The 16,346-nt window shown below is 42.6% G+C and overlaps 1 protein-coding gene across 9 annotated transcripts in view; it reads left to right on the forward strand.

Moving 5' to 3' along the window:
* The window catches only part of KANSL1 (KAT8 regulatory NSL complex subunit 1), a 164,912-nt gene that overhangs the window by 96,982 nt on the left and 51,584 nt on the right, over window positions 1-16,346 (forward strand). For 8 of the 9 annotated variants that reach the window (XM_036340097.1, XM_036340098.1, XM_036340104.1 and 5 more), the window contains 2 exons: window positions 2,150-2,291; window positions 16,198-16,296. In XM_036340097.1, the coding sequence (XP_036195990.1) occupies window positions 2,150-2,291; window positions 16,198-16,296 (241 nt within the window). The remainder of the gene's footprint in view (window positions 1-2,149; window positions 2,292-16,197; window positions 16,297-16,346) is intronic. The other variant, XM_036340101.1, reaches the window with a different exon arrangement.

A 16,346-nucleotide genomic window follows, 5' to 3' on the forward strand; every position in this document is an offset into this window, starting at 1 on the left:
GAGAGAAACATCGATCAGCTGCCTCCTGCACACGCTCCACTGGGGATTTGCCTGCAACCAAGGCACATGCCCTTGACCAGAATCGAACCTGGGACCCTTCAGTCTGCAGGCCGACACTCCATCCACTGAGCCAAACCGGTCAGGGCAATAAATAGTTTTTAAAAAAGAATCAGTCCTAGCCAGTTTGGCTCAGTGTATAGAACGTTGACCTGTGGATTGAAAGGTTTTGGGTTTGATTCCAGTCAAGGGCAGATACCTCGATTGTGGGCTTGACTCTGTGCCATGGTCTGCAGGCATGCAGGAAGCAACCAATTAATGTGTCTCCTCTCTTGCATGGATGTTTCTCTCCCTCTCTCTCTCTTTTTCCCTCTCCCCCCATTCTCCCTCTCTCCCTTCTTTCCACTCTCTAAAAATCAATGGGGAAAAATATTCTTGAGTGAGGATTAAAAACAAAAAGAACCATCCAATGAATGCATAAATAAGTAGAACAAATTGATGTTTCTCTCACCTTCTCCCTCACTTCCTCTCTCTGAAATCAATCAATAAATAAAGTTTATTTTTAAAAAACCCTGTAGGGAATTGGAATTTATTAGAATTTATAGATATATGTGAAATTGCTATCTTTTGAAAAAAATCTCACTATTTATGTAGGTCTTTCTGTGTTTTTTTTTTAGGTTTTATTATTTTCTCTAAAGATCTTTTGTGTATAATATTACCATTTGTTGGTGTTGTGAATAGGTTTTTTTATGAGTATTTTTTACTTGTCACATGTAAACACTATTAGTTTTTATATGTTAATCTTGGCAACATTGCTGAATTCTTGATTATATGTCTTATGTTAAAGTAGAAAATACTTCTATTTCCTGGGGAATTAAAACCATTTCAGAGAAATTATGTGCCACAAAATCAGGATACTAGAAAGCAGTTTCAATTAGTTATTTGGGGAGTATCTATCTGTATGTGAATAGTTTTATCATTGTGTGTCCTGTGACAGATAGGGAGGCAGACAAACAAAAATCTTTGATTTTTCTTAGCAATAGAGTTGGTCTACATAAGGGCCTTGAGATGTTAAAAACCTTCCACCCCCATCCTATATAATAAAAGCCTAGTATGTAAATTGTCCCTTCGTCCGGGAGTTCGACCAAGGGGCTGGGCCGGCCAGCCAACTGCCCGTGGCCCCTTACCCTGGCCGGCCCTGGGCAGCAGGCAGCCAGGGGAAGGGAGGCCCCGGCCAGCAGCCATTAGGGACCTTACCCATGCACGAATTTTGTGCACTGGGCCTCTTGTTTAGTATAAATGTTGCTGCTATAAACACACACACACAGAAGATATGAAGACAGACAGGGAGAACTCCATGTGATCACAGAGGTAGAGACTAGAGTGATGCATCCACAAGCTAAGAACACCAATGATTGACAACCAGAAGCTAAGAGAAGGCACAGGACACATCCTTGGGAGGAATCATGGCATTGCCGACACCTTAATTTTGGTCTTCTAGCTTCTATAACAGTGAGAAAATACATTTCTGTTGTTTTAAGTCACCCAGTTTGGGATACCTTGTTATGGTAACCCTGGGAAGATAATACAGACTTTATAAAAATAAAAACATTGGCTCAAAAAACAAAAATCAACTCAAGTAAAAATGAAATGATTGAGTTCTAGCAATGGTGGGTGAAAACATTGGCAAGTCCTCTTCCCCCAAAACAACTATTAAACTGTATAAAATGCTTACTGCAAAAACAATTATTTCAGGGCTTTGAAATAGACTAAAGGCATACAACAAATTTGAGGAGGATTTATTTAGTAAAAAATTGTTAAACTTTGGGTAAGAATAGTAAGAGTCTAGTTTTGCTTTAACATGATAGCCTGCAGCCATTATCATTCTAAAAGCTTTCATTCCAAAAATATTTAAACACACAAATGATACAAGAGGATATTCTTATTGCAAATAGCAAAATGAATCAAATGAAACTCCACATTGATTTCCTATCCTCCAATCTCATCTCATCTCTCTCTCTTGGCGTTACTGTAGCTATACAGAAGCAAATAATTTGGTTTTGTGATTGTTTTGATATTTAAATAGTTATAGTGTACTATTAAAAAAATGTTGCTGCTACTCTTGGATTTCACTCAGTTTATTTCCTTATAGGAGGCGCAGGTCAGAATGGAGATGGGCTGCAGACCGAGCGGCTATTGTCAGCCGCTGGAACTGGCTTCAGGCTCATGTTTCAGACTTGGAATATCGAATTCGGCAGCAAACAGATATTTACAAACAGATACGTGCTAATAAGGTAAGGGATAAAAGTGTCTGGTCTTTTTCAGCCCAGCTAAAATCTACCATTATACCTTTTCTCCTATCCCTCAATGACTTAGCTATGTCAAAGAGAATGGTTTAATATGATCTGATATAGTGGTTTAATTTGTTTAAGAGCCTGCTGTTGCTTAGTGGAGTGCTGATAACACTGCTAGAATACAATGATAAATTGAACATCTGTTTAAAACGAATCAGTTTGTATACCTGAACTAACAGGAAACATAAGATAAAAACCTAGATAATGTATGCCATTGACTATTAACTGTTATTTGTTATATTTATGAAAAAATGGTCATGACTAAGAAATTTCACCTTGTTTTTTTACATAGATGCATTCTGCTTTTCCCAGTAACTAAGTTTCCCTTGCTTTCTTGAGGCAAAATAGGGTCTTTCCTGAAAAGTTGTTCAGGCAGAATTAGACATTGATGGTTAAGATTTTGATTTTCATGTGTCCTACTATCTGCAGAGAGCTGATTATTAGTGCACACTTTTATCTTTGACAGTGACACTGTATATAGTTTTTCTTCTTAAAATTCAACTTAGAAGAATTCTCTGCTCGGTTTGGCTTTGATTGAGGGATAAGTGTACATGGAAAATAAATCCATTTAACAAATAATTGAGTGCCTATTGTATACTAAGCACTGTTCTCCTTAGTGAGGTCACAGTGGTAAATAAAAATCCTACTTCTGTGAAAATTAAGTTCTTGCAAGGTATTTTTTGTATTCACTTGATGCACTTGAGCTTCATGACTGCACACATGGGTCTAGATCAGCGGTGGCCAACCGGGTGGTCCATGAGGTCCGAAAGGTTGGCCACCGCTGGTCTAGATGGAGAACCTACTGCTCCTAAAATTAAGTGTCACGACACGTTTTTGTCCTATCTTAGTGCTGGTCAAAGCCCTCAGAAAATTGCTGTGCTGTGAACTCTGTGCATTAAATTAATGTAGACCAAAAGTTAAAGGAAGACCAATTGACAAGATGAACAAAATGATGAGAGATTGAAGTAAAAGTTTTATAGACCCCCAACCCCTTTAAGTTTTTATTTAAAAAATTCCACTTCCAGCTTCTTCCCAAATAGTCTATATGTAATTCTCCAAAAGTTCAGCAAAACATGTTATAATTGAGGGCAAAGTCCAGAACACTTAACTTTTTTAAAAACAAAACAACATTATTTGTTCCTTTAGAATAAGGAACAAATTAAATCCTGACTACTTTAAAAATTAGCTAGAGCGAATGAAGAGTTAAAACTAAAAATATTCTCCAAGGGTGGCGAATATTTTGCTTTCTTTTGCTCTTCTTCACAAGGGAAATTCTTCACAAGTGAGATTGTAAAACGTGAGCTGGAATGGTGATAGGAATGACTGGATGTGCCTATCCTGAGTGAGAAAAAAAGTTTTGCTCTTTCAGGGACTTTTCTTCAGTGTCTGTTTCTAGGTTATTATAGCCAGTAGTTAAGTGGGAACTTCCATATTTGAGAACAAGAGTCTCTGAGTAACAACTGAGAGTAGTACAATGGTAATCATATTTGTTGCCTTTTTTATATATACATTCATAAATATGTGTGCATATGTTTTGCTAGTTGTTCCCCATTTTAAAATTACTATATTTCATAGACTTGAAGATGCTACTAATTGTAAGATGCACCATTATTTTATGTGCCACTAAAAAATGATTTCAATTAAACTAAGACATCCCATCAATTGTTAAGGTACATTCTGATTTAAAAGATGTTAAGATGGAAAAGTATGCCTTAGAATTGATGAAAAACTGTGTTATCATTTCTTAGGAAAGTTGCAAAATACAGGGAAGTATAAAAGAGAAAAGGGGGGGGCACCTTTCTCTTTTTTAAGTTTTTAAAGAAAGAATTTATTTCTATTTAGAAATGCTCCGAAGATTATAAAAAGGCCCAAAGGCTCCCAGGTTTAACATAAGATCCTACTGAGTTGGTGTCTGTTGGTTTTTCCGTTACTAAGGTATCAGTTTGATTCTTGTTCATGAAACACCCCCATGATTCTTCTTAGTGTCATGGTGATTTCCTCGGACTCCCAGTATTTTTCATAAATGGCCATCAGCTCATGAATGACAAAAAGTATATTGCATTATTCTTCAAAACCAAGTCCAATGATTAGCAGTTTGAAAAGCTGAGATCATGATGTGTGTCATGTGCAAAGACTGGTATTAAATGCAGCTCTTTCAGAACAGAAACCAGTGGACACACTTCAAGACTAATTACCCCTTTCTCTCAGTTTTGCTGTAACCTAAAACTTCTCTTTAAAAAAAAGTCTTTAAAAAACACATTTGGGCATGTTTTATTTCACTATTAGTTTTCTATGCCTATAAGTAATTTCTTTAAATATAGTCATTTACATGGGAACCCTGGACATTTTTCTGTCATTTTTTGGAATATATTTTTACTGACTATATTTTATTACCCTTCTTGGTTGATTATTTCAGTTATGTACTTTATTAAAATTATACAGGCATACCTCAGAGATACCACAGGCTCGTTCTAAACTACCTCAGTAAAGTGGAGGGTCTTCTTTCTTTCACTTTGTAAAAACTTCAGTATTTGTGAACTGCAATAAAACCAGGTATGCCAGCACGCACAATAAACATTCTCACCTATGTCACAATATGAATACTTTTATGTTCTTGATGCATGCTTGAGAGAAATTTTTTGACTCAGTTTACAGTCTCAATTAAGCTATGTGAGTAGATAGTCTTACCTCATTTTTGGTTCCTGCTTTATTCTTTTGCTCATAACTCAGTAATAATGACAGAGCAGTTGTTAGGAACTTGCAGAAGTCTTAAATATTTCTGGAAAGTAGTTGTTCTGGAATTTTGTATATATATTTATTATCCAAGAGTTTTGTCATGGGGGCATAATATATTAAAGAAGCACCAGACTTAGACTTGGTAATCTTTGGTTCTATTCCTGGCTTTGTTACTATATCTATATATATAAAAGGCTGAGTGACCGACCGTCCGTCCATCCAACTGACCGACCGACTAGCTGGTACACATGACGCGCACTGGCAATTTGAAAATAAACGTCGACTCGCACATGCACAATACATATAAAGCTCTTGGAATGGATATTATTTAAGTCCCCCGTGAAAAGATTTGTAACGGATCTATTATTGAAGCTACCTTTGGAAATAGTATCTTCTATCCATAAATATAAAAGCCTAGGCGACTGTTGTGACCAGATGACCAGCTGGTACCTATGGCATGCACTGACCACCAGGGGGCAGACACTCAATGCAGGAGCTGCCCCCTAGTGGTCAGTGTGCTCCCACAGCCAACTTCCCGCAGCCAGCCAACCTCCCACGGTCCCTCCTCCTGACTGGCTGTCCCCAATGGGCCCCAATCAGGACTGGGCGAGATGGCCCCTATTTGCCCTGATCTCTGGCCAGGCCAAGGGACCCCCACCCATGCACGAATTCATGCACCAGGCCTCTAGTCCTATCTAATAAAAGAGAAACATGGTAATTAGCATACAACCGCTACCGTTCCCATTAGCTAATCAGGGCAATATGCAAATTAACTGCCAGCCAAGATGGCGGCCGGCAGCCAGGCAGCTTGAAACTAACATGAGGCTGGCTTGCTTCAGTGACGGAGGACTTCAACGTTCCCCCGCCTGCCGCTGCAGGCCTCTGAGCTGCAACTCTAAGCAACTATGTAACAAATATAGAAGCTAAACAAAACCCCAGAAACCTGCTTTAGTCCGCCGGGCTTCAGCCAGCAGGTTCGCAACATTGTGAGCAAAGGCCAGAAACCTACTTTCAGCAGCGGAGGCCTAAATGCTGGAGCCAAGCCTCAAAGCTAAAGCTGGCCCAGAATTAAAAAAAGAAAAAGAAAAAAAGGAGTGGTTGGGAGCTTCAGTCACCGCCAGCCTTAAAACAGCCCTCAGCCCCTCACCCAGACTGGCCAGGCACCCCAGTGGGGACCCCTACCCTGAAGGGTGTGTGACCAGCTGCAAACAGCCATCATCCCCTCACCCAGCCTGGCCAGGCACCCTAGTGGGGACCCCCACCCTGATCCAGGACACCCTTCAGGGCAAACCAGCTGGCACCCACCTGTGCACCAGGCCTCTACCCTATATAGTAAAAGGGTAATATGCCTCCCAGCACCGGGATCAGCGGAGCTGTGAGGCCTCCCGGCAACGGGATCAGTGTGACAGGGTGCGGCGCCTCAACACCCCCCCCCCCCCCCACCCCCCATGGGCCCTGCTCTGTGTGTGACAGGGTAGAGCTATAACCTCCCCCCATTGGCCCTGCCCTGAGTGTGAGAGTGGCGGCGCCCCAACCCCCTGATCGGCCCTGCTCTGTGGGTGATAGAGGGTGGCGCCCCAACCCCCTGATGGGCCCTGCTCTGTGCGTGACAGGGCAGCGCCCCAACCCCTGATGGGCCCTGCTCTGTGAGTGACATGGGGGAGCTGCCCAACCCCCTGATCGGCCCTGCTCTGTGCGTGACAGGGGGAGCTCCCCAACCCCCTGATGGGCCCTGCTCTGTGCGTGACAGCAGGTAGCTCCCCAACTCCTTGATCGACCCTGCTCTGTGCGTGACAGGGTATGGAGCCCCAACCCCCCTGATGGGCCTTGCTCTGTGAGTGACAGGGGGCAGCGCCCCAACCCCCTGATTGGCCCTGCTCTGTGCGTGACAGGGCGTGACGCTGCAACCTCCCCATCGACCCTGCCTTGAGTATGACAGGGGGCGGTGCCCCAACCCCCCAATCGGCCCTACCCTGAGTGTGACTGAGGGTGGCATCGCAACCTCCCGATCCGCCCTACTCTGTGCATGACAGGGGCGGCTCCTCAACTCCCCAATCGGCCCTGCTCTGAGCCCGACCAGGGGCTGCACCTAGGGATTGGGCCTGCCCTCTGCCACTCGGGAGCAGGCCTAAGCCAGCAGGTTGTTATCTCCCGAGGGGTCCCAGACTGCGAGAGGGCACAGGCCGGGCTGAGGGAACCCCCTTCCCCCGAGTGCACAAATTTTTGTGCACCGGGCCTCTAGTCTACACTAATAAAAGAGAAAAATGGTAATTGGCATACGGCGCTACCCTTTTCACTGGCTAATCAGGGCTATATGCAAATTAACTGCCAACTAAGATGGCGGCTAATTTGCATATGTAGGCGCAATGCAGGGAGGCTAAAGGGAAAGCAGGAAGAAGCCCCCTGCCACTGACAGTGATCGGAAACCCAGGGGGGAGCTAAGAGGTGGGGGGCAGGGCAAAGGCGGCCCCAGGGCCGCCTTTGCCCTGCCCCCCAGCCATGATCAGAGAATCAGGCGCCTTTGCCGCCCTGGCCAGTGATAGCAGGAAGTAGGGGTGGAGCCAGCGATGGGAGCTGGGCACGGTCGAAGCTGGCAGTCCCGGGAGCTAGGGGTCCCTTGCCTGGGCCTAAAGCGGAGCCCACGATCGCGGGGCCGCTGCCACTGCGGGTCCCCGCCGCCCGGGCCAGACTCCTAGGCCAGAGGCGTTAGGCCTGGGCAGGGGCGGAGCCTGCAACCGCGGGGAGCTGGGGGTCCCCTGCCCAGGCCAAATGCCTTGGCCAGAGGCGTTAGGCCTGGGCAGGGGCGGAATCTGCAACCGCGGGGAGCTGGGGGTCCCCTGCCCAGGCCTGACACCTCTGCCGGAGGCCTCAGGCCTGGTCAAGGGGCTGATCCGGTGATTGGTGATCGGAGGGTGATGAGGGTCAACTCCTCTGGCCGAGGCATCAGGCCTGGGTGGGGGGCGGAGCCGGGGATTGGAAGGATATGATGGTCCCCTTGCCCAGGCCTGAAGTCTGGGTCAGAGGCATCAGGCTTGGGCGGGGGGTGGAACAAGCGATCAGAGGGAGATGGGGGTCCCCTGCCCAGGCATGATTCCTGGGCCAGAGGCCTCAGGCCTGGGCGGGGGTCAGAGCCAGTGATCGGAGGGAGATGGGGGTCCCCTGTCCAAGCCTGACACCTCTGGCGGAGGTGTCAGGCCTGGGCAAGGGGCCGATCAGGTGATTGGAGGGTGATGGGGGTCTACGCCTCTGGCCGAGGCATCAGGCCTGGGCAAGGGGCAGAGCCAGCAATCGGAGGCTCTGGGGGTCCCCTGCCCAGGCCTAATGCCTGGGCCAGAGGCATCAGGCCTGGGCTGGGGGCAGAACCAGTGATGGGGGGAAATGAGGGTCCCCTGCCCAGGCCTGACACCTCTGTCAGAGGCGTCAGGCCTGGGCAAGGGGCCGATCCTGCGATTGGAGGGTGATGGGGGTCAACGCCTGAGGGCTCCCAGTATGTGAGAGAGGGCAGGCTGGGCTGAGGGACACTCTCCCCCTCTCCCCCCCCCCCCCAGTGCACGAATTTCGTGCACCGGGCCGCTAGTATATATATAAAAGTCTAAGCGACTGTTACAACCAGTCACTATGACATGCACTGGCCACCAGGGGGCATACGCTTAACGCAGGAGCTGACCCCTGGTGGTCAGTGCGCTCCCACAGCCAACCTCCCACGGTCCCTCCCCCTGGCCAGCCAACCTCCCACGGTCCCTTCCCCCACCCATCCTCTGGGTCGGCAGGCCCTGATCAGCCCAGCCCTGATCGGGACTGGGCGAGATGGCCCCAATCAGCCCTGATCGCCAGCCAGTTTTAGGGCCCCCCACCCGTGCACGAATTTGTGTACCAGGCCTCTAGTATCTATAGATAATATTAAAAAATATATCTAAACGTGCAGTTGTTTGTCCTATAAATGAGCACGTTCATAAATCAAATGAAATTTTGGACATACTCAATGGAGATTTTCACACCTATTTGAGTGATGATTCCATCGATTCAATGGATGATGCTAAAAAGGAAAATGTTCCCATTGAATTTCTTAATAGTATTACTCCTTCATGAATGCCTTGTCATAAATTAAAATTGAAAGTAGGTGCAATCATCATGCTACTGAGAAATCTTAGTAGTAAATGGGATCTTTGTAATGGTACTAGATTTATTATCAAAAGATTGCAACCTAACATAATTGAAGCTGAAGTATTAACAGGATCTATGGAAGGAGAGGTTGTTCTGATTCCAAGAATTGAATTGTCCCTGTCTGACACTGGCCTCCCATTTAAATTAATTAGAAAACAGTTTCCCGTGATGCCAGCATTTGCGATGACTATTAATAAACCACAAGGACAAACTCTAGACAGAGTAGGAATATTCCTACCTGAACCCATTTTCGGACAAGGTCAGTTTTATGTTGCTTTCTCTCAAGTTCAAAGAGCACGTGATGTTAATGGTAAAGTTGTAAATACTTCATCACAAGGGAAATTAGTCAAGCACTCTGAAAGTGTTTTTACTCTTAATGTGGTATACAGGGAGATATTAGAATGAGTTAATCACTATATCAGTCCTTGCTTTTATCAATGTTTTTATAGCATGTTTTTGTTTTTATATCATGTCTTTGTTATTGTTATATCATGCTATTGTTTATTAATCAATTTATATATTTTCATATACATTTTATTAATTTTCATCTCTGACACTTATAGAGAAAGGGCAAATATCGCTTCTAATTAATTGCCTTTCAATGTGCACAAATCCGTGCACTGGGCCACTAGTAGCGATATAACCTTGCAAAGAAAAGTTACTGAACATTTCTGAGCCTCATTTGGCATTCCAGATTTTAATATATTTTCTTTGTCTGCATCTGAATACACAATGTCTGTTACAAAATTCTGATAGGAAGAATAAATGTAGAATGGTAATCCCAGTAGGTAATATATCAAGGAAATTCACAACTTTATTAAATGCTTATATTTATACAATGTCTATTTATGCAAATGCATTGGTTTCCTGGGACTACCATAGCGAAGTTCCACAAATTGGGTGGTAAATGTAAAACAACAGAATTTTTTTTTCTTGTAGTTTTGGAGGCTAGAATTCTGAAATGAAAGTGTAGGCATGGCTAGGCTACTTCTACTTCTGAAAATTCTGGGGATGAATCCTTCCTTGTCTCTTCCTAAGCTTCTGGTGGTACTGGTAATTCTTGGTGTGCCTCGGTTTATAGCTGCATTACTTCAATTTCTGTTTCCATCTTCACATAACCTCCAGTAGTAGCCTGCCTGGAGGTTATTGCCAAATTTCCCTCTTAAAAGGACAACCATTTATGTTAGGATTTAGAGCCCCCATTATTAAATAGCTCTTAACTTGATTACATCTGCAAAGACCCTGTTTCCAAATAAGGTCACATTCATAAGTTCTGGGTAACATAAGTTTTGGGGAGATATACTATTCCACCCAGTATAACAAATAAGAAATGGAATTTTCCCCAAAGATTCATTATTGTGCATTTTGTCTTCATGTATCACTATTATAATAGAAATATTAACATTTACTATGCATTAAAGATAAACAAATGGAGAGTCTAAGCGGTTAAGTAGTTTGTTCATGGTCATACAGCCAAGTGAGTGCATAGCTAATATTTGAGTATCTGACTCTGTTGGTCAAGTTAGCAGTTGCTTTAAGTGGTTGACTTTTTGAGTTATAAAAACAGGAAGTTTTTAACCACCTTTATTTTAGCGAAGTGGATTGGTGTTCTCAGTTCCCACCCTGCTCCAAGATTTTCCAGAGAGTTGCCTGGGTTGTGCAGTTTTTTCATGAGATGAATTTAGGTTTGACTATAAATAATTTGTCTTTGGATAGGGAATTCGAAGATAAAGCTTTCGTTTTCTTTTTTAGGATTGCTCTCTTGGATATTAAAGTTAATTTTCTTGAAGGAATGTATTCCAACAAAGAAAGTATTTGAAAACTGCTAGGTGATTACCAACTTTTGTTTTGGCAAAAGTTTGGTATTACCTTCCAGACTAGATGTGTGTGCTATTATACAGGTACACAACACTGTTGTTTAATGCACAGAATAAATCTAACAACTCTAAAGGCTTGAAAGAAGCAGAGCTAAATTTGAACTCAGGGCTATTTATCTGACTCCAAAGCATTTTTTGTCTAACACACTGTGCTGCTGTATCCTTTTCATCATTTCTCTCAAGCATATATATATTGAAATTTTACAGCTGGTAAATAAAACTGAGGGGGAAGCACAAAGGACCAAGCGGGTTCTGTTACTTGAGACTTTTTTCTCTTAACACATAGTCTTCATCTGTGTCTAGTACAAAACATCATATCCCTTTTTAGTCCATATTTTTTATCTTCTGATTGATCTGTGAAATAACACAATTGGTAACTACTGATGGAAATACTAGGAATGAGAGGAGAACGAATATTGGAGCTTCTAGGTAGAAAAGGAGCAGAATGGGAATAGCAAAATCCTAGAACACCTTTGTCTTCAAAATTGATGTAGAGTTCCCATCTTTTATATATATATATATATATATATATATATATATATATATATATATATATATTATTGATTTCAGAGAAGAAGGGAGTGGGAGAGGGAGATAGAAACATCAATGATGAGAGAGAATCATGGATCAGCTGCCTCCTGCACACCCCCTACTGGGATCAAGCCTGTAACTCCAGCATGTGCCCTTGACCAGAATTGAACCTGGGACCCTTCAGTCCACAAGCTGATGCTCTATTCAGTGAGCCAAACCAGCCAGGGTGAGAGTTCCCATCTTGATAGAGTCATGAGATGAGTACGGAAGATTGACCTACTTACAATGAAATAGGGGAGTGAATATGTGAAATTTCATCTTTAGTCTATATTCCAAATTAAGGGAAAATTGTGTATCTTGTATTTTGACTCCATACATTATCTGAAATTGGTAAAGGGGGAGCAGTAAACTCCCTTTGTTTTTTCTTTTGTTTCCTTTTTGCTTGGTTTGGCCCTATTTTTGTAATCAAGTTTAGCATAATTCCTTCTACCATTTCTTCCGTTTTCAGTTTTGTTTTTCAACTTACGTAGAACAGCTCTGTGTTTTCACAGAGGAATGATTTATTAAGGCTATATTATGACTGCATGCAACTGTGACCCATCCCAGTTCTTTTGGTCTTTATGTAGGCTTTCTGTAGGCCTGGCCAGCCTAGGCATGATCCTGGTTATAATTCAGGGAGTGTTGGTGAAGAATGGATTAGAGACTCTCCCAGCCTTTTACATTGGCCTGTGCTAGTTGCTATTTATTTTAGAGGACAGTGGCCTGGAGATTATTGCCACTCAGGCCTGATGCCACAGTCATGCAGAATTGACCCAGTGTAAACCCAGAATGCTGGAGAAACCCAGCTTCGGGTTGCCAATACAGGTGTGGAGCAGAACTTTATGAAGTTTTCTTTGCTAATAATAACCTTTGCTTTCATGGCTATTTACTATATTAAGTACTAGAGGCCTGGTGCATGAAATTCATGCACGGGTAGAGTCCCTAAGCCTGGCCAGCGATCAGGGCCTGCTGGCTGCTGGCCAGGGCCTTCCTTAGTTCCGCGTCGCCCCCTGGTGGTAGTGCACATCATAGCGAGTGAGAGAACTAGCTGTTGAACTCCCGAGGGACACTTTGCATGTTAGCCTTTTATATATAAAGATATTTTAAGGAATTTTAAGTAATCATATTGACCTCTTCTGTAAAGCCCTACTCCCATTAGCTTCTCTACTTAGTCTCTATCTCTTTCCTGCTCTCCGTTATCTTCTCTAAACTTCTTCTTCTGTAGTATTGTCACTGTAATTCTTTGCCTTTATCCCTAGTTCGGCCTAGATTGGCCTATTGGCACATGACCTTTGACCTGTATCATCTCTGCTCTATAAAATGATGGAGAATAAGTGGTCCCTACCGAATCTTCTAAAGCTTTCTTAGGAGGGTGTCTTTGCAGAGAGGTATTTTTTTAGAAATTACTCAGTAGTTTAAGGAAAAATTTTTCCCTTCGGAAACATAGCCTGTTATATCCTGATTTACCTTACCTAAAAAAAAAAAATTGATGGAGTAGCTTTATATCTAATAGTAGAATTTATTTAGGCTCTTGGCTATATTTAATGTTTTCTTGTTTGAGGAAAATAATTTAATTTTTTTATGTATTTGCTTTCTTGGTGTATGATTCTGTTAGGAAATGTTGCGGGGCTCAAATATATTTGTGTTGTGTTTTTTATTCTTCAAGGATCTTACCATTAGTTAACATTTAAACAGCAAATTGAAGCAAAAAGAAATGAAATAATTTGGCCGAAAGTTTTTATCTGGAAATGAGATTTAAATACACAGGATGTAAGATACAATTTTGGTGCTTTAGAAAATTTGACAATGTGGATAAAGCAAGTAGGGGCTCGGTTAACCAGGGACATTTTCTTGGAAGGAGATGGGACATGGATTTGACAAGCTCTTTGAAAGGACAAATGACGTTTTAGATAAGTATAAGGGGCAGAATCAATAGGAATAAAGACATAAGAACAGGTAGTATTGTAACCTCTAATTGCATTTGGTTACATACTACTTTATAATAGCCTCCACCTCTCAACAGCAACAAGTTCATATACATCCAAACATTTTTAAAGGGGATAATGAGACTGATATAACTGTAACAATATTTGGAGAAAGTACAGTGGGGCCTTGACTTACGAGTTTAATTCGTTCCGTGACGGAGCTCGTAACTCAAATTACTCGTATGTCAAATCAAAAAGTGCACGAGTGAGACACGTGATGCTGGGCTGATGTTGGGGTGTTCACTGTGACGTTTGCTGCGCCAACTAGCGGTGGGGTATCTGAAGCTGGCTCGTAACCCGAATTTTAGCTCGCAACTCAAAGCAAAAAATCGTCCGAGAGACGGCTTGTATCTTGAAAAACTTGTTAGTTGGGACACTCGTAAGTCAAGGCCCCACTGTAATTAGAAATAGGTAAATAAGGTAGGGGGAGAGGGGCTAGTTTTATACAGGATGGGGAGGTGGTTTAGGCTCTTAAGCAGGGAAGATGCTGAATGCAAAATTTTGAGAAGGGAATTGTGTGCAAGATAGCTGCTTTTTACAAATAGTTTTTACTTTTAAATGATAAAGTTTATGAAGTCTACTTTATGCTTGTGATTCAGGCAAGAAACTATTTGGCAGCAGCAGTTTTTTTTTAGCCAGAGAAACCTGATTTTGAAGACCAGGCCAAATGTTTCTTGCTTAGTTAATGACCTTTCCCTCTTTTCTGAGGAGTCTGCACATCATTTTCTATGCAGGCTAGGTATGATCTTAATCCAGATTAGGTAAATTCTGTTTCTCTTGCTTTCAGGGGGAAAAAGATGTTAAACGGAGGTAAAAATTTTCATTGTCCTTCTTAAAGTCTCCCCTCCCCCTTTCATTCCATGGAGATTTTTGAGTTAGAAAGGACCTCAGGGATGGATCATTGGTTCATTGGCTCACAAGAGCCTGCCAATTATGATGGCCTAGGGAGGCCAAATTGATGCAGTCAAAATTGCTAGGCCCTGAAATCTGTATTTTAGGATGTTAGCTGGAGAATTCTGATGCTGCATCAAAACTGATCAAGTTTTTTTTTGTTTGTTTGTTTTCAGTTTAGAGTTTATGTTAGGATTTACCAGGGAAGCCATTTAAAAATTCAGCCCCTCCCCCTAGAGATTCTGAATAGGCTTGATGTTGGACTTGGGTAGGTATCATTTGATGTTTCCCCGGGTAATTTAATACAAAATTTCTGTTAAGGTCTTCTTATCAAATTAGATTTTTTTCGTTTTCTAGACCAGAGAAAGAGAACCAAAGCCACAAAGCGCTAATCACTTTCATCAGTCTTTCTTTGACACAACATTATAACCTGATTTTGGTCACCTTTACTTGAATTCATGTGTGTGGATTTTTGTTTTTGTTTGTTTATTTTTTATAGTAAGCTAACTTTTGCTTTAACCAAGCTGGCCCATGCTGATTATGGAGAGGATTTTGGAGGCATGTAAATTGGGTCTTTTCACATTCTTTTAATTTCCTGGAATGAATGTATTTTCTGAATTTGAATTGTCAAGCAGAAAACTAATCTGGAATAATATTTATGCTTATGAGAAACAGGTACCTTTGGAATACCTTCGTTTTTTCTTTTTTAAATAGTTCTTGGTTTCTTTATAGGAACTATTCCACCTTTTTTTCATTCAGTAGTTTTGGTTGCTCTTCATTTATTTTAGCTCATCCTATATAATAAAAACCTAATATGCTAAATAAGTGTCTACTCAGCCATTCAACCAATCAAAGCGTAATACGCTAATGATATGCTAAGGATGTTCTGCTCGCTATGACGTGCACTGACCACCAGGGGACAGATGCTCTGACTGGTAGATTAGCTTGCTGCTGGGATCTGGCTGATTGGGACTGAGCAAGACAGGCCAGACACGCCCTGGCCTGAGCTTTCCCATGGTCCCTCCCTGGCTGGCAAACCTCCCACGTCCCTCCCTAGCCCCATTTGTGCACTGGTGGAGTCCCTTGGCCTGGCCTGTGCCCTCTCGCAATCTGGGACCCCTCGTTGGATGTCAGAGAGCTGGTTTCGGCCCCATCCCGCAGACCAGGTCAAGGGACTCCACTGGTGCACGAACTTATGCACCGGGCCTCTAGTCTTTTATAACTGTAGCATTTCTAGTTTGGTAATACTTAAGCCACATTTGTGACCAACTAAACTAAAAAAAGGTGCATTGCTGCTGTTAACACAGTATAGTTTGGTTGGTAATATCGTGTAAAATACCATATACTGTGATAAAAGATTCCATATCAAAAGATGCTAAATGGTAATAAGCCATGTAGGCCAAAACATTCAAATGGAAGAAAGCGGAAGCTTGGGTCTGAGTCTCAGACCTTGCGGTTATTGCTAGACTTTTTGTGGAAATAACTCTTGGGAAAGCATAGCATGAGGGAAAAGGCCTGTGGTAAACCGGTCCCCTTCCCCTAACCCTTTTGATATTAACTTTTAAATTAAATTTGTAACTTTCAATACCACTCACTTGTGCTGATTTTCTCTGTGTCTTGTAGGGGTTGGTAGTTCTTGGAGAGGCGCCTCCTCCAGAGAATGCAACAGCAGACTTAGTTCTTAGTTCTGAGGTGAAGACAGATCATGGGAATGATAAATTGGTAAGTATAAATACAGAAAGGGGGACATGAATGCGAATTCGGGGTGTAGT

The sequence above is a fragment of the Myotis myotis genome, unplaced genomic scaffold, assembly GCF_014108235.1.
Source record: "Myotis myotis isolate mMyoMyo1 unplaced genomic scaffold, mMyoMyo1.p scaffold_m19_p_17, whole genome shotgun sequence".
Taxonomy (NCBI): domain Eukaryota; kingdom Metazoa; phylum Chordata; class Mammalia; order Chiroptera; family Vespertilionidae; genus Myotis; species Myotis myotis.